This window comes from Cynocephalus volans, chromosome 5 (genome assembly GCF_027409185.1).
Source record: "Cynocephalus volans isolate mCynVol1 chromosome 5, mCynVol1.pri, whole genome shotgun sequence".
In the NCBI taxonomy this organism is placed as follows: Eukaryota; Metazoa; Chordata; class Mammalia; order Dermoptera; family Cynocephalidae; genus Cynocephalus; species Cynocephalus volans.
The window spans coordinates 32973697-33000020 of record NC_084464.1 but is presented as its reverse complement, the minus strand read 5'-3'; the positions used below and the strand labels follow the sequence as shown (position 1 = coordinate 33000020).

Here is a 26324-nt window from a genome sequence, read left to right as displayed (position 1 = left end):
TGGCATGCAAGCTGTAGGCTGCCAATCCTTGAACTAACCAATCACCTGTGTTCTTAATCCCAGTTGCTCTTGCTTCTTTCCTTCTGTCTCTCACTGAGTTCATACTACCATTGCTTCTCTTCTGAATTTTTACAACTCACTCACACTATTTCTTTATTTCATCATCCAATTCATACACCTACTACTGTAGCTGGCATTCTAGATATTTTTAGTGAATGACTATACTAAAATTCCTAAACCATTAAAGGTATTTTTCAAGTTTGTAGGTAGTCACTGTAAAATGGTATGGTGAATTTATACACATAAATTTAACAAAATACAAAAGATGTCAACAGAATAAAAAATATAACCTTGCAACTTTTCTGACAAATGATCTAAACACCACATATTTTTTATCCTAAGCAGGACTACAAAATTAAAATTCATCCATCCTTTTCTAGTACCCTCCTGCCTCAGAGGTAGATGTGCTGCACTATCACGAATACTTCCACCTACGTTATCCAACCCGTATGCATCAGGAACTTACTCTAACGAACAGCCTCACTTTTTATTTAGTCTCTCTCTTTTTCCAGTAGCTATGTCTCCTGAATATAAAATTACCCCCATCACCTCCATTCTTAAAACCACCAGCATAACATCAGCCCCCTTGATTCTCCCCAACTAGAGCCCCATTTCTACCCTTCCCAATAGCACCAAAGTTCATGAAAGATAATTTCCTGCCCCCATGCCTCATCTCCTGCCCACTCTTCCGTCTATTTCAATCTGCATTCCACCTAAACAACTCTCCTGTAATTGCAGTAAGAAGGTTACCAATGGACTCTTCACTGTCAACTCCAATGGGTTCTTTCTAGTTTTCACTAATTGCTCACCTCTGTTCATCCTTTGAGAATTTATCATGACATAAAAAGAGCACAAAAAAGAGAGATGAACAACTCTTTGGGAATGAGGGAAGATTTCATATAAAAGGTGATATCTGATATTATGTTGAGATAGGCAGTCTGGCACTGATGAGCATTAGGAATAACAGAGAAAGGAGAGAAAAGACTGGAAGAAGGCATAGGGCTTTTATTCCACCCTGTGGAGTTAGCCATGTCGCCACCACTTTTCCTCTAACTTCTTTGGAAACTCTCTGAAATTTCACCAGAAATGCATACTCACACACAAGCAAATATTAAGTGAGGGATTTTTCCATGGTTTCAATCACACACACTTAAGAAGTGGCGACAAGTGTTTCTGTATAGGGCAGTCTAAGATACTAAAGACTTCTAAGCCCCACCCACACACTGGCCTTCAGCAGTCAGATTTCTTTACAACCCTTCTGTGCTCTGAGAAATGCACGTGCATTTTTAAAATGAACTTCAAGGGCCGGCCCGTGGCTCACTCGGGAGAGTGCGGTGCTGATAAAATGAACTTCAAAAATTTCTACTAAACTATTCATAAATGCCTGTGACTTGAGGTATTTTTAAATCAACTGTAAGTCCTATATTGTGGTACCCCTTTGCAATCACACAACTGAAAAGAATGTTATTTTACTGGACATATATATCATATAGACCATAATGATCTTTTTATCTGCCTGGTCAAACAATATGTACAAAGGCTGAGAATATTTCGGGAGGCATTTTTTCTTTTTCTTTCTTTTTGAAAGTGTAGGATGAGGATGTGAGTATGCTTTCGGTACTGTAGAAAGTAACATGAAAAAAATTATTTGCCAAAGAAAAACAACTCATTTACACTTGTTAAGTGTTAACAGCAAATACTGTAAGTGGTAAGAAAACATTTTTAAAGAAAATATTATTTTACCAAGTATGATGCATGACAGCACACTTAAAAATCCTTAATACATTTAAGGAGGACACTATGGAACTAGCCCAAAGTAATCTATTGTCTCCATCATTCTATGGAGAGAGGGAGGCTTACAGTTTTTTTCTTAACCCAGCAAATACAGAATATTTTCCAATACTTCCTTATAAATCAGGGGAGGAAGGGGCTACTATATTTCCAATGTGCATATTATGTGAATAATATCCAGGCCATAGTTTTTGTTTGTTTTTTTGTTTTTAATGGAGATATGGATTACACAGGTGCACGCATTTCTCAAAACTCAGCAATATACTTTTTAAGATGTATGTATTCCATTGTTTATAAATTTTACATAAAAACTTATAAATGTTGAACTCTAGTTGATAATTTCATGTCTGATAAAGTATTTAAAGGCAAGTGTTCTGATGTCTGCAATTTAATTTAAAATGTGTTGAAAAAAATAAGATGGACTGATGGATGTACAGATATGGATGGATGAATAGATATGTGATATAATAAGGATAGTAAAATTAACATTTACTATGATAGAATCTTCATGGTAGGTATACAGGTGTTTGCTGTAAAATTCTCTCAACTTTGCTATTTGAAATTTTTCATAAAATTTTGGAAAAAATGTAAACAAGCCTGCTATGGTGTCCTCTGCAGATCCTCTTCAGCAAGCCTAAAGGCCTATCTTGCAGGAAGTGGCATATACTCTATCCAAAACAAAGATCTTAAAGCTCAAAGGTATCAGTGGGGTAGTGCCTCTCACAATTACACCTAATGGTGACACACTTTGTTTTATTAAAACTCCCTGTGATTCTGAATTAATTTGGAAGAGTAAATACCCATGGAGGAGCACTCCACTGGGGATGCTTGATAATACTTCTGTTACACTGAAAGCTCAGACTACCATCTGATAATTCTGGAGTTATCAGGAATTGGAAGGAAAGAAGTGGAAAGGGGACATGATGTTGGCTGGGGAAAACTGGGCCTTCTCATCTAAGAGATAGGGTTGCTACAGGGAGTGGGAACTTAGGGAGTCTCTTCTGCACCTTTCTGTATGAAGTCTAATGATGAAAATCAACAGGAAACTATAGCAACTCTTTAGAGGCAGGCCCATCCAGTGAACAAATCCCTCAGAGAGTATCTGTATGTAATCTCTGGGTTTAGAACTCTGGTCAGCCACGGGAATAGGGAATAGGGAGAGGAAGAAGGAAATCATAAGCATCACCTCCTTGGCCAGAGGTTTTTAATATAAGTCCCTGCAGCCCTAAGGGTATACATATGGGTTTCAAAGATTCTGTGACCCTAGAATATATAGAAACAGTTGAAGTCTTATATGTCTTTTTTTTTTCTTTCTGATCAGAGGGTTCACAGCAGTCATCAGATATGAATAAAAACTGATTTAAAAAAAAAAGCACTGACTGAAATGTGTTCAGAGATGTATCACTATGTATATACTATGTACATATATGTATATATACTATGTATATATTACATAGTAAGACATTTATGAGGATGACATTATTAACTCCCTGTAAATAGACCAGTCAGGATGAATTAACTGAAGGTAATTTTCCACATAGACCTTCCATTCTCTTCACTGAATCCCACAACAAGCATTCAGGAGCCCTAACTTGAAGCTAGGTGAAGCTAACTGGATTATGAATGATATCTGTGAAGAAAGTCAGTTAAATGTGTGAAGGGAGGTGATTCAGAAACAGTCATAGATATATTAGCCCTAAGTGCCTACTCTGTGCCAAGAACAGCCTAGGAGGCCTGGACACAAAATCCTGGAGTGGATGCACACACACGCACATGCATGCACACACACAACAAAGGAAAGCAGATAACTGGTAGCCTATTAGTAGCAAAATGAGATCTAGCTTACACGCTCTCCTTGCTTTCTTCCCTTTTTCTCCCTTCTGATTTTTCTTTGCTTTATATTCTAAGGGAGATATTAGGGTGGTGGATGAGGATAGGAAATTGTTTAGGGGAAAAGTTTAGATGAAAGAATAATATAATCAAAACATTTAAAAATTCCTATTAAGTCTCAAAAAACTAAAGAGCATGGGCATAAGAATTTGAGAAGTGTTTCACACATACATGAAAACATCACTGTAAAAGAGATAACGAACATACACATCAACCCCCAAATTTTCTTTGTGCACCTTTGTAATCCTTCCTTTCTCCCCACTCCCAGATCCTCCTGCCACAGGTAACCACTGATCAGACTCTCTTTCACTAGAGATCTGTAAGCATTTTCTGTAATTTTACATTCATGGAATAATGCAGTGTGTCATCTTTTTGTCTGGGTTCTTTTACTCTGCATAATTATTTTGAGTTTCACCCATACTTTCACATGTATAAAGAGTTACTTCCTTTATTTTCCTGGGTGGTGTTACTTTGTCAGCCTGTGTTGCAGTTTGTTGTTCTTCTGGTGATAAACAGTGAGTTGTTTCCTGTTTTAGACTGCTACAAACAAAGCTGCTTTAAAAAAAAAAAAGCTGCTTTAAAAAAAAAAAAAGCAGCTGAACATATATTAGTCCAGCCACTCCAGCAAGACTGATTCTCCTAGAAACTGTAGGAAATCCATGCTGTTGCTTGTCCACCACTACAGATTTTCATACTCAGCCCCGGCAAAAGGGAGATTTGTAATTCTTCCAAATACATGGTTAATATGATTAAAGGGCAAATATGAGGACCTAATTAAAATTTTACAGTATCTGTTCAGATGGAAAAAGTTAAATTTAAACAAATCATTATGGGAGTCAAAATGTCCATATACTTATAGACTTCTGTAGTTTTTACAGGCACAAGTTCCAAATCAATAATTATTTCTTTCTCTACACAAAAAGTAGCAAGAGAAATTGCAGGGCTGGTCTACACATGTGCATAAAGGTAAGGTGAGTGTACACACATCAGCTTACTTGTAAACCAACCCTCTCTTCTATGACTGTGACATTTTTGTTCTAACCAGATGCCACCCATGCCCACTCCCATCTCCAGGAGCAACAGAATACTTACTTCTGAAAGTTGTCTTCTGCTCAACAAATGGGGACTGGCAGGAATTTCCAAAATGAAAGAGAGTTTTCTCTAACGGGAAATGACACCAAGCAATTAAAAAGTTTTATTTAATAAATCGAATCATGACATAATCCTGCCATTTGACTGTCTTATTATTCTTCTCATATTGCCTGAAGGTGACAATATTCCATTCTCTGAGGATAAATTGAGTAATGGTTCATTTACCCTCAGAAACCATTCAAAAGCTCAGCTCTTCTCAAATATACAGAGCCAAACCCATCTCCTTCCCTGTCCTCCAGATGATTTTGCTTCCTATTTAAATGAGGTACAAAACTTTTTACGTAAATTTCAATCTACTCTGTTTCTCCACCTAAACATTTCCTAATACACGCTTTTTTCTTGGCAGGATCAATTAATTTTTTAAAAACTGTCATACAGTAAAACTGATATTTGGAGGTGTACAGTTCTGCAAACTTAGTGCATGTATAGATACGTGTAACCAACAAAATAAAGATATAGAAAACTTCCACTACCCCCAAACACTCCCTCATGCTACCCCCTTTATAGGCACATTTTCTGCCCTCCCCCACTCTCAACCACTAGACATCATTAATCTTCTTCTCCATCACTATAGTTTTGTCTTTGTGAGAATTCCATATAAATAATATACTATATAACATTTTATGACTAGCTTCTTTCAGTCAGCATAAGGCTTTGATGCATCTAATCAAAACAATTCACCCAATCATTCCTTCCTTTTTATTGCTCAGTAGTATTCAACTAAATGGATGTAACATAGCTTATTTATCCAATCACCTAGAGGGATGTAAGAGTTGTTTTCAGTTTGGGGCGATTAGGAAGGGAGCTGCTATAAACATTCGTACACAGGTTTTTGTGTGAATTTAAGTTTTCGCCTCTCATACGCAAAAGTGGGATGTTGGTCATATGATAAGGACATGTTTAACCTTTTTAAAGAAACTACTAAATTGTTTCCAAAATGGCTACACCATTTGGCATCCCCACAAACAACATGGGAGAGCTCTAGCTGCTCTGCAACATCACCAGCACCTGGTGCTCGCGGTTATTACTTTAGCTAGTCTAATAGTTGAGTTGAAGTCTGCCTAATGGTAATGATGCTGAAAAACTTGACATATACTTATTTGCTATTTGTATATCCTCTTTGGTGAAGTATCTATTCAACTCTTTTCCCTAGTTTCTAATTGAATTATTTGTTTTCCTACTGAGTTTTGAAAGTACCTTATGTATTCTCGATACAATGCTGGTAATATGATTTGCAAAAATATCTTCTCTCGGCCTGTATATTTTGAATTCTCTTTATAGCAGCATTCACAGAGCAAAAGCTGTTAATTTTGATGAAGTCCATTTTTTGTCCTTTTAAAGATCATGCTTTGGGTGTCACGTCTAAGAACTCTTTGCCTAACCACAGGTCACAAAAATATTGTATGTTTTATTCCATAATTTTTACAGTTATACATTTTACATTTTGATCTCTTTGGGGTTAATTTTTTTGTACGTGTGAAGTTTCGGTCAAAGATTTTTTTTTTCTTTTTCCATACAGATATCCAGTTATTCCAGCACAAATGATGAAAACACTGCCTTCTCCCTCGAATGGACGTTGCATCTTTGTCAAAAATCAATTGACCATGTATGTGTGGGTCTACTTCTAGACTAACTACTCTGTTGCCAATGACTTATATGTTTATCCCTTCAATACTACCACAGTCTTGACTGCTGCTACTTTATAAGAAGTCTTTGCTTTTTGGCAGCTGGCCAGTACAGGGATCCGAACCCTTGACCTTGGTGCCTGAGGTGTTCTACTTTAAAATAGGATGGTATGATTCCTCCAACTTTATTCTTTTTTCATAACTGTTTTAAATAACGCTAAAGCCTTTGCCTTTCCATATAAAATTTAGAGTCAGCTCGTCCATTTCTACAAGAAAAATCCTACTGGAATTTGTAATGGAATTACTTAGATTATATATGAATTTGGGGAGAACTGATACCTTTACTACATTGAGTTTTCCAGTTCATGAACACTGTATGGTCTCTCCATTTATTTAGGTCTTCACCGATTTCTTCTGTTTTATGGGTTTCAACATACATATCCTATACATGATTTGCTGGGTTTATACCTATTTAACTTTTCTTAGAGCCACTATCTAAAATAAATTTTTTTAAAATTTCAGTTTCAAATTGCACATTGCTAGTATATAGAAATATGATTAATTTTTGTGGGTTTATGTTGCATCCTTGCTAAACTTATGAGTTATAGGAGTTTTATTGTAGATTCCAAAGGATTTTTTATGAAGATAATCATGACATCTATGAATAAGTATGGTTTTATTTCTTTGTTTATTTTCATATAACTGGACGCTGACATATCTAGTATTGACTCCTTTGGAAATAATAACTCAGGCAGTTACCAGCCTGAGATGTCATGCCTAAATACAGGGCCAACTTTCAAGGGTCAAATGTAGTGGCCAAGTCAGTGTTAACCATACTCAATCTACTAGTTCCAGTCTCCTTACTTTGCCCTTAGAACTTGTGTTGTCATACACCCAGCATATCTCACATGCAATCCCACCCAAGCAATGACCAAGTCAACATTCAGGTAATATATGCTCTACATGAGAAAAATACAGCAACATGAGAAATCTATTACACACTTATTGCTTACATTTCTTATTAAAGAATAAGCCAAATTTAACCTACTGAGTATAACACCAACTTAGCAACAACCCTCCAAAAAAAACTAAGTTTATGCAACCCAAGAAAACATGAAGTAAAAGAACAACTAACATTAAAATAAGGTCCATCAATAATGGTATTTCTCAGAAAAGCAAGCTTTAAGACGGTTATCAGGAGTATCTGATGAAGTGAATAAATCAGCCTTTCTCAACCAGTGTTTCAGAAAGAGAACAATGTATTACAGAAAATAATCTGAGTGGCTACTTTCCAATTCTCCCAAGGATAGTTCACAGCTATGATCATTCTAGACACCTAAGAGAGAAGTTAATTCACTATAAACAACAAATGCCCTAGGACATTCACTCAGGTTTAAGTTTAGGCTTAATTTTCTCAGAGAATTCAAACTGGGAAAGGCTGTAATAGATGGTCAGGACTCAGAAAACATCAAAAAAGACTTCAGAATAAAAACATACCACTAGCATTTAGAAACTGAGTCACAAAAACTTTTTGAGAGCTTCCATAAACTAGTCATTATTAAGAGCTTGGGAAACCAACACACAAACATATAGGAACAAAAGGAAAGTAAATGGTAGGACCAGAAATAACAATGGGAAAGGCAAATAATGAGTGAACAGAAGCACAAGGTGATATGAAGTCTGGAATTCTTGGGAAGATGCTCACATACAGAAAGAGAAGCCTCAATGGCCTCTTTATCCCATGTCATCCAATTCACTTAATAGAAAGATAGTCTTACTGTTTTCCTTCGTTTATTCAGCAAACATTATTGGCCACAGTGATACCATTTTCTGATGATTTGAACTACATATACTTCAATACAAGCTAACATAAAATATTTTTATGATGTCTTGCCCACTACAAAAGCTTCTAATCCTTCCACCAACCCCTAAAATCCTAAAAATGAAGGTGTACCACCTGTCAGAGTACTCTTTCTGTCATGAACCTTATTCTCCTAGAGTAAGTACAATAAGCAGACCACCAAACTTTGCGATGTTAGGTTCTCTGGACCTCAGTTTCATCATCTACAAAAAGAAGATTTTAAATCTCTAAAACCCTTTCCAGCTCTAACAGTCTATGAATATATGAATCTGCCAAAAGGATTTTTAATTATTCAAAAAATAGATTTATATTAAGAAGGTGTGTGGGCAGTTGGTATTTGGCCATGGGGCTACAAATAATAAAGGAACTTATTAAATATTTTGCAAAGTCTAGCCCTAATTAAAAGGTTCTTTTTCCATCCTTTATAAAAAAGGCCTCAGACCATTCTCATTAGTTGGCAAAAGATCTTAAGCAGTATGAACCATTTATAAATACCTTAAATCAAACTGCTGCTTGCTATGGAAACTACCATGTTATTCTACTGTCCATCCAAACATGTGGCAAGGAAATGTTAAAAAGGACAAATCCATGTTTACAACCGATATACTTAAATTCAACTAGTTCTATCTCCTCTACACCAAAACAATGAGGCTTTTAATAAAACACCATAATCATAGAAAAGTCAAGTGTGCATTCAAAAGTAAAAAACAAGGGATATGAAAAATGGAAAAATGGGAAAGAAACAAAGCAATAATTTAGAGAAAATAAACACACTAGAAGATAAGGGAACGGAAAATACAAATGTAAAAGGATCAATCAATTAAAGCTGTCTAGGATCTAGGGGTTTCTAAGTTAGGAACCTCTAACATATAAGCAAAGTAGTACTAGGATTAAAAAAAAAAAAACTAAGACATCAGGTAAGCCATATTAACACTGCTTCAAATAAGCATTTGTAAAGTATGTTCGGAAAATACACTATGTGTAAGTCCCAGTCACAGTTGAATTCTGAACTAGGATATATAAAAATAATAATTTTTTTAAAAAAAGAGCAAACCCTGAAACACCTACATTATCCTCTTTCCTCCGTCAATCATCCTTGAAAACCTATCATAAGAATTTACAGTTAATGAAATATTAAAATATGTTAGTTACATTCCAAATAGAATACTTAAACAGCAAAGCTTCCATACAATTAAGAAAATTATGGATTTAGCTCCCAGTTATGAGTGAGAACATGTGGTATTTCCATAAATAAACAAATGAACAATAAAGAGACAGAGAGAAAGAAAGAAACAACAATAACGGTAATACATTGAACTTTTAGAAAACTAGAGATGGAGAAGAGGGGAGGGAAGGGGGGGCTAATGAGGAATTGGTCAGTGGACACAAAGAACGATTGCATATTATAATGATGAATAAGCTAATTATACTGATCTACCACCACACACTCTGCACAATTATTGAAAATCAACATTGTACCCCACATGTATGTATAATAAAAAATAAAGAAAATTAAGCATTTGACAAATAACTGTAAAAAGCAAAATACATAAGTGCAAGTCACCACAGTTACAGTCATGTATCACTTAATGACAGAGATATGTTCTGAAAAATTTGTTTTTAGGTGATTTCATTGTGCAACATCATGGAGTATACTTACACATACCACCTAGGCTATGTGGTACAACCTATTGTTCCTAGGCTACAAACCATGTTACTATACTGAATACTGTAGGCAACTGTAACACGATGGTAAGTACAGGGGACTTTAAAAAGTTCATGGAAAAATAGAATTGAAAGATAATATGAATCTTTCCATGAACTTTTTGAAATATGCTTGTTTGTATGGATCTAAACATACCTAAACATAGAAAACGTACAGTAAAAATACGGTATAATCTTATGGAACCACCATCGTGCATGAGGTCCGTCATTGACCAAAACGTTGTTATGTGGTGCATGGCTGTGCACAGAAGACACTCATTATGCCAACACCACATAGCCACTATAAGGCATCACAGAAGCATCAATAAAAATATGCTTTCAGCAGCAGCAGAACCTCAACCCCACTCTATTCTCATGGGCTTCTGACATAGATAGACAGCTGTGCTATTGACACCTTGTCTTTGTTTTTCCTGCTTTGCCCCTTCTTTTCCATGTAATCAAGAATTAATGTAGAAGAGTGAAAAAAAAAAAAAAAGCAAACCCAGTATTAGTAATAAAAATGAGAAATAAGTTGCAGTAGGCAGAACAGGGCTTTAACAATTCCATTTTTTGTAAGTGAAATTACAGGCATTCATTTTGACAGAATAAGAGTAGAATCAACATTCAAAGAATCATGGGTTGTCTGAATTCCAGAGTGAGAACAATTTGTGATGAAGGTGACTGAATTCTCAACAGGTCAATAACTAAGGTGGGTGCTACTAGCTAACATGACACACGTATCACACATTATTATTGTACAACCCACTTTCAGCCATCATAGATTATACAAGCCCTATTTTATACATTCTCTGTATTTGTAGTGATTTCTAAGTACACACTGTAAGTCCCACAGATATAAAAAGAACTATTATATTACATGAAGACTAAAATGAAATTATTTACCAGTTAACTAAACTATACTAGACTGAGATTCTTGAGAGCCCTGATACACCAAGTAGGCCTTATTTCTTTTAGTGCACTTAGTATAGTATCTTACACAAAAATGATATTCTGCAAATGTCTGTCAAATAAATGAGTTAATGAGTAAAGAATAAACAAATGAATATGTGAATAACCAATGAATAAGATAGACCACCAATGTTGATTGGGAACATCTTCCAGTTACAAGGGGCTTCAGATCCTAAATAAATAAATCCATCCTTGCATACCTCGTCCTCTTAAAATTATATAGAAGTATGGGGTAAAAAATAACAGAGATGGGAAAAAGGAAGTGGGAGAGGAGAACACACTAAAAATCCTGTTTTAGACAGTTCATGTTTTCTTCAAGAGCAACAGAACAATACATAAAAGATATTTTACAAGGTGGATCTTCCTAAACCTGTATTGTCTCACAATCAATACTAATTTTATGGTTAACTTGAAAAGAACCACAAAAATATACATTACAAATCACAAAGCTACATATATTGTTTAAAAACTGAAACCAGAATTTTTATAAATGTGCTTGACGTAAACCCAGTTTCCTTAGTGGATTAACAGAAAAACAGACATTCCTCTGAGACTATTTCATCAGATAAAGTAAATGAGGTCTTAACTACATGCACTATTGCCTTTTTTAAAAGCTAAACAAAACATTCTGCTTTGTCGGGGTTAGAAAAAATAAGACAACTGGTGCTACCATGCTGAGATGCAGTAAAATAAAAGCAAAGTGGGTTCAGAAATAAATATGGGATGTATACCATTCTTGTATTGGAAAAACTGGTAGGCCTCTTCCACAATCACATGTGTATCCAATTATACTTAATTAAAGTTGGTCTACACAAATTTGGGGGTTTTTTTGTTTTGTTTTGTTTTGTTTGTCTTTTTGTGACCGGCCGTACCGCACTCAGCCAGTGAGTGCACCGGCTGTCCTTATATAGGATCCAAACCTGCGGCGGGAGCACTGCTGTGCTCCCAGCGCTGCACTCTCCCAAGTGCGCCACGAGGTCGGCCCTGGGGTTTTCTTTTCTTTTTTTTCCCCTCTCCTGATAGGCCAGAAAACAAGTTTTCTTAAAGCAACAGGAAAATTGACTGATAGTGGCTCTTTGGATACATCAATCATCCACTTCTATTGTGCCCTTTTAAGTGCAACTCATTTTCATGGACCTCAGCTCAAGTAGAGGTTAAAAAAAAAAAAAAAAAAGATAAGAGGGCACAATAGTCATCTACCTCTAAATCCATGATTTAGCAGTCCCATCCTTTAAAAATCATAATAGGAAACTCAAATTCCATTCTATTGTATAAACTGAGTGCACCTTAGTAGGCATCTGACACAATACAGTGTATACATGCAGCAGAAATTCTCCTAGCTCACCTCCACTTGACTGACTCAGTATATTAGCCCATGTTCTCCATTCTCTCTATAAAAATCTGGTGCCTATAGCATCTTTCTCATGTTTTTAATAGGCTATTCTCTAGATGAGTCTCAAATCTGAGAATTAGTCTCAAACTGGCTTTCCTTTCAATTAACTAAACAACTACAGTACCAATCCAAGAACAGAAAACAGGGCTAGAAGCATTGACCTTGTGGTTTATTGGAAAAGAACTGGTCAGATGAGATGATATGGTTCAAGTCATGACAGCCACTTACTAGCTAGCTCTGTGTTCTTAAGCAAATTGCAAAGTAAGCCTGAGTTTGTCTTTGTATAGTTACCATACTAGTAAACCTAATAATATATTAAACAGATATTATGTGCCAGGCATTGTGTTAACTAAACAGATGGTCTCTTTTCACTCTCACAACACTATTATCCCCATTTTACAGAGAGGAAATTGAAACCTAGAGAGGGTTTAGATAACCTATACAATGTCACACAGCAAATGATGAAATGACACCAAGATCTAAACTCAAGCAATCTCGAATGCCTTTCTAAACATTCTCCTAAGATTCCTTTATTCAAAACACTGCCATCCTTACCTACTCATTGTACCCTGTGCAAGATACGTCCCCTCACAATTCAGTACCTCTATGCATGAGTTTTGTCTTGTTTTCACTCTGATTAATTTGCCTTTGAACCCACCTACAAGGTAAATTTTAAACTACAGCCTAAATATTACTTACCATGAAAGCTCTCTAATTCATTGAAATAACTTACCATGGCCCTAAGATAACTTTGTTTATCCCTGTGTTATTGTACTTACAATATTATAATTTAATTGTTTTGTGTATGTTACACTCCCTGTTCTGTGGGATTCTCTAGGGCAGACACCAAATGAACTCATCCTTCTATCCTCAGCATTTAATGTTCAACTACATTTGTTTAATGAATTAATGTCCAGACGCAGGGCTCTTCAGTTTTTGTTGTTGTTATTGTTGTTGTTTGCAGCTGACTGGTACAGGGATCCAAACCTGTGACCTTGGTGATATAAGGTTGCACTCTAACCAACTGAGCTAACCAGCCAGCCCAGGGCTCTTCAGTTTTCTTAAAGAATCAACATAAAAGGCTCTTACACATGAAATAAATATGCTGATTTTCAAAAATTACTAATGTAATAAACTTTCTGTACTGTAAAAGCATCACTAAGTTGTTACATTAATATATATCCACACCACACAGAGTATGAACTAACCTGAAGAAAGTGTTAACCATTCTACTCAATTAACTTTAAGGTTTCGTTAACATTAAGGTTTCTTTAACAGTGTACCTAGACTTGAGTATCTCTAAATTTTTGCTTTTCATCCAAATTCAAAGTTATTCTCCCCTGTTCAAACTAAATAGTTTTGTTTGTCAGAACAGTGATAATAAGCAAGATGTGCTTATTAGTTAGAGCAATAGAATCCTACAGGATGCTAGAATTTGAAATAATTTTTTAAAATCAGCCGTTTCTCTATTCTAGTGAATGAGAAAGTTATATATTCATTTCAAAGTTTATATAATGATTACATAAGGAATAATTTACATAATTTAACATTAAATCCCCATCTGAATACTCTCTAGACTTTTTAACTTAACCACACTTTAAAGGCATTTATTAAGCCAGCATTTGAAAGTTCTGCACCTTAAGGATAATTACTTCACAGGTATGAGCCAATAGTGCCATCCACTGTTCCTATGCATAATCTTTCCCAAATATAGTTTCATAATGCTTTAGGAAAAAAAAAAAAACATTACTTTGAAATTTTATGTGTACAATATTTAAGTAAAAATAAGGTATTCTGGGATTCTATTGGAGACATCAAAAAGGCTACATATTTCAGGAGAACTAGTTTCTGGATAAAAGAGTAAAAATGTTGTAACCAGTTCAAATAGCCATAAATACTTCAGTCTCACACATTTAACTGTTTAAGTTCACTTCATTCATAGTCCAAATTAACATATTCTTTTTTTTTTCTGTGAAACAATCATCTAGAGCAACATAAATAATTAGGACTATATTCATTTCAGCCAGAAAACTCCTTCTGCTTTTAAGTAACACTGCTGTCACTGAAATACTTAACAAGCATTTATGGAGTAAATACTATAAGAAAGACACTAAACAGAAAACTACAGAAGAGACTAATATGAATCTTTTTTTAAGTTTGTTTGTCAAATATACAACAGAACAGGTGCAGTAGAAGACTGAAGAACTGATGATGAATAGGATAAAGTCCTAACCTTACATTCTCGTCCCAGCAACTTTCTTCCCTAAGTAGTAAAAAGACTGAAAAGAAATGAACGGGATAAGAGGTCTTGGAGAATGCTGGTAGAGTACAGGATATAGCAGCATCAAAAGTCTAAAGAAAATACTTATTCATGTGTCAGGCTACACATCCAGTAACCAGCACCATATCCATGTTGGAAAAGACACTGTCTCTAACAGGTTATCTATTTACTTGAGTCGTGCAGCTGGAAAATAACAGTGCCTGTGACTCCAAACTCCAAGCACAGAGCTCGTTCTAATGTACCATAAACTCTACTGCCTTCTCAAGAATAAGCTGCTGTTATATCCCAGGCTCATGATGAAGAGATAAGGTCCCTGCCTTCCATAAGCTTGTAGAAAAACATGAATAACAACACTGTACTCATCTTAGGGATGTGCCAAGATAACATCCTCTAGATTTTAAGCTTCTAAAGGACCACATCAGAACGTCTAAAAATCTACTTTTGAAAGAATTTAGAGAGAATAAAATAACTTGTATGGTTGGTTTAAGCTACAACTCTAAGAGCAATCACACTCTTAGCTAGTACTTAATCAGAAAGGCCACCATCCAGAGTCTACTGTGTATATTTTGGCTATCTTTTATCTTCGGTAAATACCAGAGACTTTGCTAATTAGCATAATAAATGATAGCAATAAGTTTTCATTTTTGAAAATAGAAGTTAACTACTCAGCATAAGTAGTTACCAAATAACAAATGATGGTAGAAACAAAATCTCATTAGTGAAATCAGTGGCACAAAAGGTAAGTGGATTAGCTAAAATATTTTCCAGAACGGGGTAAAGACTCTTGCAACATACTAGCCTAGACCACTGTTTCTCAAACTATCTGTAATGACAGTCTAGGATTTTTATTTCCAACCTCTTTTAAAACAGTATTTGTGAAAAATACAATGAAAATAAATTGTAAGATATTGCCACAATGTTAAACTGCCTTAAAAGTTTCTAAAATGCTTCCTCTCAATTTCTATCCTTGTGACAGACCAGTCATCAACAGTTAACAATGTGGCACTGGTCCACAGAACACTTTGGGTAGCCCTAGCCTAGACCATTAAAGATGGAATTCTGGCGTGGTCCCAAACCTACCCTCACTCCAGACCCTGGGTGAAGGATTCTGGTTGCTTGAGGCTCTGTTGTCTACAGTGAGACACTGTATTGTCTCATCTGGCTCAAATGAACCTTTCATGCAAGGTTTGATTTAATCATCCAAAAGTAGAGGAGAGAGAATGAGAACTTCACCAGGCTTACAAGAACAGCTGGACTGTGCCACCTTGCTTAATAAATTCTTATTGCAGATTTTGGACTGGGACTTGCTTTCATTATAACCTGACAGCTGAGTTGTAAGAAAGCAACTAATCCTCATTGGTAGCTACTGTCTACCAAAAAACAAAAACAAAACAAACCAAAAAACTCTAAGAATTGTTAATGAGAGAATTGGCTTAGGTTAATTTGCAAGCACCAGTGCCTGATACATAAAAAGTAATTTTTACCCATAATCTTTCCATTAGTGAAGGACTATAAAGCCTGCTGAATTCTTTCTGCAAAATGTTTTATCTTGAGATATTGCCTCTTGGACAAAGGTGCCATAATCTTCTAACAGTTTTCTCTGTGGACACCACTGAGGCTGAAGGAGCTACCCCAAATTAATTAGCCGATGCAGAATAGGGCCATGGGTTACATAATCAGAATATCTGAACAACAATCTGAAAAAAGAATATCTTGTATTCTTGACTCCATGCTACCGTACAAGGCAAGTACTCAATAAATCGTTATTGAATATACTAAAATCTGTAGTCCTTTCAAAGGGATTATTATAAGGTTCCAAAATATTGAAAAGATTCACCTTTATATAACTATAAATGTGATACCACACACATTCAAGCTTCTAACAGGATTCCTTCGGAACCTCAAGTTGCTTAAGAATATTTCTAATTAAATAACTCAAAAACAGTTTTTTTCTACAGAATGTAATTTTCAGAAAGCTATAACTTAAGACTAACATAAGATAGCATTTGAAGTTTATATTTTCCAGGTGTGTTCTGATGATGGTGGTGATCTTGTTTGATCAAAGAGATCAAGGAGAAGTTGCCCCTTTTACCATGTTCCTGCCACTGCATCTCAGAGAGAGGGGCAGTAAGAGAACATCTGAGTATCTAACACCTCAAATTCAGAGGTCTAGGAGTCTCTAATGAGTATCCCTACCCCTGGAAAGACAGTCGTGCTGGGATCTAAAAGCATTCCCCCAAGTACAGAACAGGATGAGATCCAAATCTTCCCCATATAGGAGATGCAATTAACTCTGTTTATAGCTGCATGTTTTGATTATTCTACTCCATGTAAGTTACCCGTTGACCAACAAATGTGTATTTATCTTTTTATGTATCATAATGCCTAACATAAATACCTGATAATGTGGTAAGCACATAAAAATTGTGTTTTCAAATGTACTACAGACTATATCCATTTAATAACTTTTTTGTATTTTAATCATTAGAACCAAAAAGCTAACAAAATGTTATTAGTATAACTATATTTCTCTAAAAACGGCTTCACTTGTGTGGGATAAATGGCATTTATGTATTCTTGTTCTTCCATTCATTCATTAAAATATCTGTAGAAGAGCTGATGTATCCAGGACTGGAATACAGACTGATAAACTCTGGATGTTACAGAAAGAAAGCAAAAACATTCAAGTTAGTTTGTTTTCCCAAAGGTAAGATGTTACAGGAGGAAAAAAAGTAACAGATACTTTAAAGAAATGATAATAAATTCAAGCACATAATCTCAAAGAAAATTAGAATCCCCTTAAAGTTTCCCATATACCATCATTTTAACAAAGAAGACAAGATAAATTTTAAAAGAGAAAGTATCAGTAAAATATGAAAGGGTCAGACAGTATTTCCTGAGATGTGTTTAGCCCAGAGGAGGATTTCAAACGTTCATACTAGTGATAATCTGATAGGAGTATCTAAAAAATGGTAAAGTTTATATCAGATCTGCTAAGTGGCATCTAACTCCTGGCTTTGGAAGACAAAAATTGTCAAGGGATTGTCAAAAATGATGACTTTAATAGTGGTGGAAAAGGCAAAAATAAAACACAGATCTTCTTTATACCCCAAATTCCAATTTTTTACTTTTTGCCCCCTACATTACCCCCTACTTGTCTGTCTCCACACTCCATTCTGATAGAAAAAAATAATGGAATCACAAAAATGCAGCCCCTGACAAACATGAGCATTTAAACCTGAGTTCACTCCTTTCGTTTATGCACATGTTGACTCCCTATTATACTGACCACAGCACTTGGCCGACACTCCTTTTGTTTTTTTAACTCTACATAAATATCCACACATACCCTCTCCTGCTGGGCTTCAGAACTATGACCTCACCTTGCTAATTTAATGAGAAAAATGAGACACTCTGGCATAAATCTTTAAATTTTCTATCTTTACCTCAGAAACTAAATTATTTCTGGCCAAATATTTAATTAGAATCTAATATGTTTAGATGTAGCTTCTGGTTTACAAAAAATACATAGGACAGATAGAATAACAGCTGACCACCACCACCAAAGAAAGGAGAAGAAAGGAGTAGAGTGGGGAAAGGAGGGAAGGAAAGACAAAAAAAGAAAAACAACAAATCCAGAAGGTAGGGGTATTGTGATGGTCAACTAGACCTATCTCGTCAGTGTCATCAAAAAGAGACTGTGGTTATATTAACTAAAATATAACTGAAATGCTCTACCCTCCATTTTGTCTGATAACATGAAGGAACTGAACTACTTTCTCTAAATTACACTGGTCAAGACACTTAGGAAAAATAAACTGATACGTTTTTTTTTACATTTACTCTGCTTCTTTCCTCCTAACTCTAAGGAAGCTCACATGTCCTCCCTCCTTTCCCAGGTGTACTTTTCTACCTGTGTTCATGATGCCATTTAAACAGTTCACCCTGTCAATATATTTCTAATCCTTGCCCCTCTGCTTCTAAACAAGCTCAGAAAAATCTTTCTGTTTTCTAAAGACCATCTCTCCTATTTTATGATTGAATTCCTCAAAAGAGTAATCTCCCATAGCCAAACTTACTCATTGCTAACCTGGTTTCTCATTTTCCCAATCTACTGGAATGGCTCACCTATCCCAGTGTTATTTCTCAAGTGATCTGAAGGGTTTAATAGTATTTGACACCACACGTTCTTAAAACCTACTCTATTACTATTTCCCAGATGACACTTGTGCCCTCCTGTTCTCTAGATACAGGCATTGACTACACACCTTCGGCGCCTTCATCCACTCTCACCCCTCCAGCTGAAGCCTCTGTTTGGCCCTGTATTCCTATTGCGACCTTTCTTTGGAACTTCCAAATCCACAGTTACAAATATCTCCACTGGAGTACGACAAAGCCCGTATCCTTAATCAACACAGTTCTGCCAGCCTGGCTTTCCATTCCCGAAACTAGCACTCAGGCCCTCGTTCCTTCCCAGCTGGGCTACTACAATGGCCTCCTAGGGATCTCCCTGCACCTATCTTCCCACACCAACCAACATTATAAACAGATGCCCGCAAGATCTTCCTAATGCCTACATATGATTATTTCTCACTTCTGCTCCAGACTTCAGTGGTTGTCACCACCTTTATCAACTGAATTATGTATAACATCTCTCCCTGAAGCAATCAGACTCTTCACACAATAGAAAATTTATCTCACTTTTCCTACATGTACTAGAAACTCCAGACAACTAGACAAAATTATATTCTTCACAATCAACTCATACGGTCCACTCCTGTGCCTTTGTTCATTCTCTTCTCTTTTCCTACAATTTTCTCTTCATACCTTCCTGCGGTAGACAGGATAATGGCCTTCCAAAGATGTCCACATCCTAATCTCTGGAACCTTACGTGGCAAAGAGGAATTGAAGTTGCAGATAAAATTAAGACTGTGGGCTGGCCAGTTAGCTCAGTTGGTTAGAGTGCAGCGATGGTAACACCAAGGTGCAGGGTTTGATCCCTGTACGAGCCAGCTACCAGAAAAACAAAAAAAAAATTAAAATTCCTACTGGCTGACACTAAAATAAATAGATTATCCTGGATTATCCAGGTGGGTGCAAGGTAATCACTTAAAAGTGGGAGAGAGAGAGAGAGGCAGGGGGGATCTGACTAGGAAAGAAAGTCACAAGAAAATACAACATTATTGGCTTTGGAGATGGAAGAAGGAGGTCATGAGCATAAGGAATGTTGGGAGGCTTTTAGATGCTGAAAGACATCTAAATGGATTAGGAAACGGATTCTCCCCTAGAGCCTTCAGAATGCAGTTCTGCCAACACCTTGATTTTAGCATCGTAAGACCTGTGTTAGACTTCTGACCTCTGGAACTGTCAGATAATAAACTTGTGTTGTTTTAAGCCACCAAGTTTGTGCTAATTTGTTATGACAGCAATAGAAATTAAATACATCTCCATATGTAATGATTAAAATTCTACCAATCTTTCAGGGCCTATTTCAAATGTCATTATAATGCAAAGATTATTCTGCTCCCTTAAGAGTCCTCTCTTCTGACCACACTGGACATGATTCCTTGCTGCTCTAGATGCAAAGATGCATGTGGCAGGAGTTAATAAGTAAGTCTCAGTCACTTACAAGCTGAGTGACTCTCTGAATTCACTTAACCTCTCTGCACTTTAGTTTCCTCATCTATAGGAAATATCTTAAAACTGTTGTGAGAATTAAATACAGGAAACAATATACATTTCATTTAATCATGGCTGACACATTAAACTCTCAAAATAACTTAGCAATTATCATTAACTTTATTCTCACCTATTTTTCAGAGTCATGTCCATATAGCTGTCTTATCTATCACCCTACTAGACAAGGATGTGCCTTTTCATATGTACCTCCTCTACACAGAACCTCTGCCACATGGGGACAGTCTAGAAATAATAGTAGTATGACCAAGTGGCTGCTAACCTCAAAAAGCTCACTTGAAAAAATAAGCAGAGTAATGTAAGTTGGACCAGTGAACCAATCATACTAAAACTTATATATTCAATATGGCAAATATAAATAGAGATGAATCATGAAACATAAAATTAAGAGAGGGTATAAAGAGAAAAGGTAAATGTTATTTAAAAAATAACAGGTACCCTTCTAATAACTTTCTTCTATATCTTCTTTTATAATTAAAAAAATAAATAAATAAACCAAAAAACTACAAGCAAAGCTACTATACACACTGTGATCACATAATAGTCCTCTCAGGTATCCAAAATTTAGCATGATCTGAAATTTCCAACTTCTTCCTTGGCTAAAGCAAGTAATATGCTCCTTTTATATTTTAAGTTAGAAATACAGCAAAGCATAACAATTTTACAGAGTCTAATGGTAAGTTCAACAATTTAATAATATATATAATAAAACTTGCTGTAAATAGGACCCTTTTCCTAAATGAAAAATGGAAAATGTATATAAAACTTATTTTTCCTTATTTAATTTGAAAGCAATAAAACACTGAAGTGCTAGGATTTTGGTGAGAAAGATAATTTCCTATTGAAAAATAATCATGGGTATAACCATTGTAAAATATTCGAAAGTTTTAAAAAAAAGGCAATAAAAAAAAGCAGCAAAAAATGCAATCCAAGCTTAGATGTTACAGAATGAATTGTGGATAATTGCATGTACTCATAGGAATGTTTTCATGTGACAGCAAGTGATAAGGCTGAAATTGATTCAGGAAAATGATTAGTGTGCAGAGAAGGCTACAAATTCACATCTCAGTTCCAGACAATATGGACTGAATTCTCTTAATAGTGAATTTACTAATTTGCTTAATAAGCGTCAATTCTATATTGTAAGGAATGTGACACAATGAGAGTGACAGCATATATCCAGTGAGCTTTAAACAGTTTATAGCATAGTCTCATTTGAAGAAACACAAAATATATCAGAAGGGAAATTCAAATAATGTACATGAAAATTTTAAACATAATGCTATTTAAAATGGTTACCTACAGCAAATTTTTTTTAATTTAAAATTTCAAGCATTTAAAAATTAATGTATAGCAACAAAAAATAGTAATGGCTTTAAAATAAAGCATTTATTCAATAAATATTTATTGAGTACTCACTTTGTCCTACACACTGAACTGGGAGATGATATGATGATAATTGAAACAGTTTCAACACCCAGAGAGCTTACAATTTCATGGAAGATACAAATGACACAGCCACAAGTCACCTTGAAAAGACCAAATGGATCCTAATCTAACAGGGTTTAAAAGACTCTGAAATATTAACATTTAAAGGAATGTGTCTAGCCAAAAAGGGATTGATCTGTTCTGCATATACAAAAAACAAAAACAAAAGAGATTGTCAGAAACATTCTGACTTTGCCCATTAACAGGAATTTTTCAGGAGAAAGTATTTTTAGACAGCAAACTCCAATTACTATACAACTGGCAAGGCAATTTGCACTGTGAAGAGAATTTAGCATAATCCCATTAAACTTTCAAATTGCGTAACTCAATCATTCATTCAATGAATTTCTTTTAGTAAAGATATCTAGTTTATTTTTTTATTGAAACATAATTGATTATACATATTTGTGGGGTACAGAGTTGACTATCAGTATCTGTATACAATATGTGATGATCAAATCAGGACAGCTAGCATATTCGTCATTACAAAACATTAAATTCCTACTGTGTACATTCTTCTATATACTTGGGATACAGTGGTAAATCAAAAGCCTCTGTCCTCACGGAGTATACAAGCCAGTGAAAAGAGACAAATAAACATATAGCTGTCCCTCAGTACCCCTGGGGGACTGGTTTCAGGACCCCCATGGATACCAAAATCCCTGGATGCTCAAGTCGCTTACTATAAAATGGCACGGTATTTGCATATAGCCTGTACACATCCTTCTGCATAAATAATCTAGAGATGTTTTATAATACCTAACATAATGTTATCTGAATAGTTGCTATACTTGTACTGTCTTTTCATTTCTCTTATTTTTATTGTTTTATTGTTACTTTTTCGGTTTTTTTCCAAATATTTTCCATCCACAGTTGGTTGAATCTGCTGGTGCAGAACCAGCAAATATAGAGGGCTGACTGTGCATATGTATGTATGTAAGTATGTATGCATGTATATGCATTTTAATGGTGAGGAAAGTTACAGAGGAAAATAAGGTAAATATGGAAGAGATGGATGTAGGAATGGTATAATTTTAGATAGGATAATCAGGAGCTGGAAAAAAAAGAAACACTGCAATGTCTGAGGGAAAGGGAAAGAAGAACTGAGACAGAACAGCAAACAGCCCGTGTGTATAATTTGAATCAGGCTAGAGAGACAGAATATGTTAGGACTCCTGTAAAGTGACAACTTCACTTCTCACTGTTAAATTCTAGTTTAATCACTAGTTTCTGAGCCTGATGATTCCACATTTCTGAATCTTCAAAACTGAAGGCCAGACGCTGGTTACAACAATTTCACCAAGTCAATTAAATGCCACCCCACGTGGCTTACGGGAAAAAACAAATGACTTTGTCACCCTTCTCTATTATTTCATAGCAATATGAAAGATGAATCAGAAGGCAGTAAGAGACAAGAGAAAAGGTGACAAATGACAACGTAGCTGCAATAGCTCAGGAGGAAATGAAGGCACTGGCTCAGAGAGAGATCGGCAGATGCTGGAGAAGGAAAGCTAAGTTCACCTGTTCTCAGTAGGAAATAGCATGAAGAAAGAAAAGGACAGAACAATTTCAAAAAAAAAAAAAAAGAGAGAGAGAAAGAAAGATGACGTCAAAAAGGAGCAAGACAGCTTACATCTGTGGGAAAGGAGAAGGGAAAGTGTCGATGAGTAGGTACTCCCTGTCATTAAAGAAACAGAAGCCCTTGATCTCATTAAATTTTCAGAAAAAGTAACTTTTTCAGATTCAGTAATAATTTAAAGAACCCAAATTCAGTAAGTGCAAATAAAACAAGGCATGAATGAGTATATCAAGAATTATAATCAGGAAGGACTTTAGACCAATGTGTAGAATTTAAAAGTACTTAATATTCAGTCACAATGCTTTTCTTCAGTTTTAAGCTCATAAGAATAACATTTTAAAATATACATTTTAGATAGTACTGAAAGCATGGTTAGTACCTTGGGCAACGTTTGCTATATCTATCGAAAAGACAGCCAAAGATGACAGGTGTGTTTATTCCACAGAATATTATTTTTTTCAAAGATTTAAGACAAAGGCATAGCTGGAAAATGAAATCCACATTTATTACCAAAAATAAAAAGAATAATATTAATCAAAGATACAGAACATTACTGAAAATATAAGTGTAATTTACATACACGGAACATTTTTAAATGGAGCTATATTCAAGTGATTTACAGCTTTTTGTGAAGAACATGTTCAACTACTTTTCTATGTCACGTGTCTAGGAAAAGAAATTAAATTCATGGAATATACTGAATATTTTGTGAGCAAGTTTAAGAGAAACTTACCCAGTATTGATGGAAATGATTTCTATCAGTGGATTCTTCCTAATCTTTGGCAAATCCAATCGTGCTCCCCCCAACCGCTTTCCATTATCCTTTTTCTGACCCAGCAGTCTCACAGAGTGACCTTCAAATCAAGCACATAAATACACATTAGCAGGAGCCACACAACTTCACTTCACTTTACTGCTTTCAACAGATGTGTTAATGTTGGCATTTAACTTTTTCTGGGGGGGAAATCTAAAGAAGATGTGATCATTTGAATCTAAGAAATACATCAAAAGGAAAAATAGCTGTGTTAAAGGAGCTTTGCTTTATATTTATTATAGTCAAAAGAGCTTTGCTTATAATATTTGCACATTTTTACTGCATAGATGAGAAAGATAAACAGAAATATCTTCAAAATATCGTTCTACAAGGTATGACTACTCCCTTGCACAGACCAGAAATGTGTATGTGCAAGAAGTGTTCACTTGGGCACTGGGCCCACCTGCCTCTGCACAGCAGAAAAAATTAATTAAAAAGAAAAGAAAAAGAAAAAAAGGGTATCAGCTCAAAGCAAACAACCAACCAAAGGAAAGAATCGAAATGCTGAGATAAAATCACATTTTAGGGTTAGACTATTTAAAACAAACCTTTTCAAAGTTAACATTTGCAAAATGTTACAAAAGGAAATCACCACTTCTAAGAGGCATTAAAATTTTTGTAATTTTTAAATTTTAAAATAATCGCAGACTTGTAGGAAAGATGGAATAGTATAATGAATTCTCATATCTTTCAGATTCCCCAATTATTATTTTACCATATTTTGTCATTTGCTCTTTATATATAGTTTTTATAACTTTACTGAGGTATATTCTACATCTTATGAAATTCACCCACGGTGAACAATTAAAGCACGTTAAGTAAACTTACAAGATTTTGCAATCATCACAATAACCCAAGTTTTAGAACTTTTCAACCACCCCCCAAAATTTCCTCAAGCCTTACAGTCCATCTCTACTCCCATATCAAATATGGCATATTTTGTTAATCCATTGACCAGATGATGGACATTTGGATTGTTTCCAATTAGTAGCTATTACCATAATGCTTCTGTGAACATTCACATACAAGTCTTTGTATGAAAACACTTTCATTTCTTTTGGATAGATTCCTAGGAGTCAAATTGATGGGTCATGTGAAAAGTTTATGTTTAACTTTTTAAGAAACAAATGTTTTCCAAAGTGTTGGTACCATTTTATATTCCCATCAGCAATGAATGAGCTTTTCATTTTCTTCATATCCTTGCCAACACCTCATACTGTAACTTTTTTTGGTAATAGTCATTCTAACAGGTACACAGTGGTATACTATTGCGATTTGAATATGCATTTCCACAATGACTAATGATGTTGAGTACCTTTTCATGTGGTTATTAGCCAAATGTATTTCTTGTTCAGTAAAATGTTGTAATGGTTAATTTTCTGCATCAACTTGACTTGGCCACAGGGTGCCAAGACATTTTGACCAAATGTTACTCTGGGTCTGTCTGTGAGGGTGTTTCCAAACGAGATCAACATTTGAATTGGTAGAGAGAGTAAAGCAGATTGCTCTCCCTAATGAGCCTGATCCAGTCAACTGAAGGTCTGAATAGAACCAAAAGGCTGTGTAAGAAGAGTGAGCTCTTCCTGGGTCTCAAGCCCATGAGTTTGTGGACTAGAACTTGTACCACTGGTTCTCCTGCCTTTGGACACAAACTAGAACTACACACTGGCTCTTCTGGGTCTCCAGCTTGCTGACTGCAGATCTTCCAACTTCTCAGTTTCCATAACTGTATGTGCCAATTCCTTTTAACACATCTCTTTATATATACACATCCTATCTGTCCTGATTAATACAAATGTCTACTTCAGTATTTTGCCAATATTTTAATTGGAGTATTGTCTTATTGAGCTATAAGAATTCTTTGTATATTCTGGTTACAAGAACTTTAATAGATATATGATATGTAAAGATTTTCTCTCAGTCTGTGGCTTATATTTTCACTTTCATGATGGTGTCTTTTGAAAAGTAAATGTTTTTCAATTTAATAAAGTTCCATTTATCAATTTTTTCTTTTGTGGT

At 35.3% G+C, this 26324-nt stretch overlaps 1 protein-coding gene across 4 annotated transcripts in view; it reads right to left on the bottom strand.

Moving 5' to 3' along the window:
- Window positions 1-26324, bottom strand: part of CDKAL1 (CDK5 regulatory subunit associated protein 1 like 1) — a 636490-nt gene that overhangs the window by 412988 nt on the left and 197178 nt on the right. For all 4 annotated transcript variants that reach the window (XM_063097088.1, XM_063097092.1, XM_063097090.1 and 1 more), the window contains exon 8: window positions 24225-24345. In XM_063097088.1, coding sequence (XP_062953158.1) covers window positions 24225-24345 — 121 coding nt within the window. The remainder of the gene's footprint in view (window positions 1-24224; window positions 24346-26324) is intronic.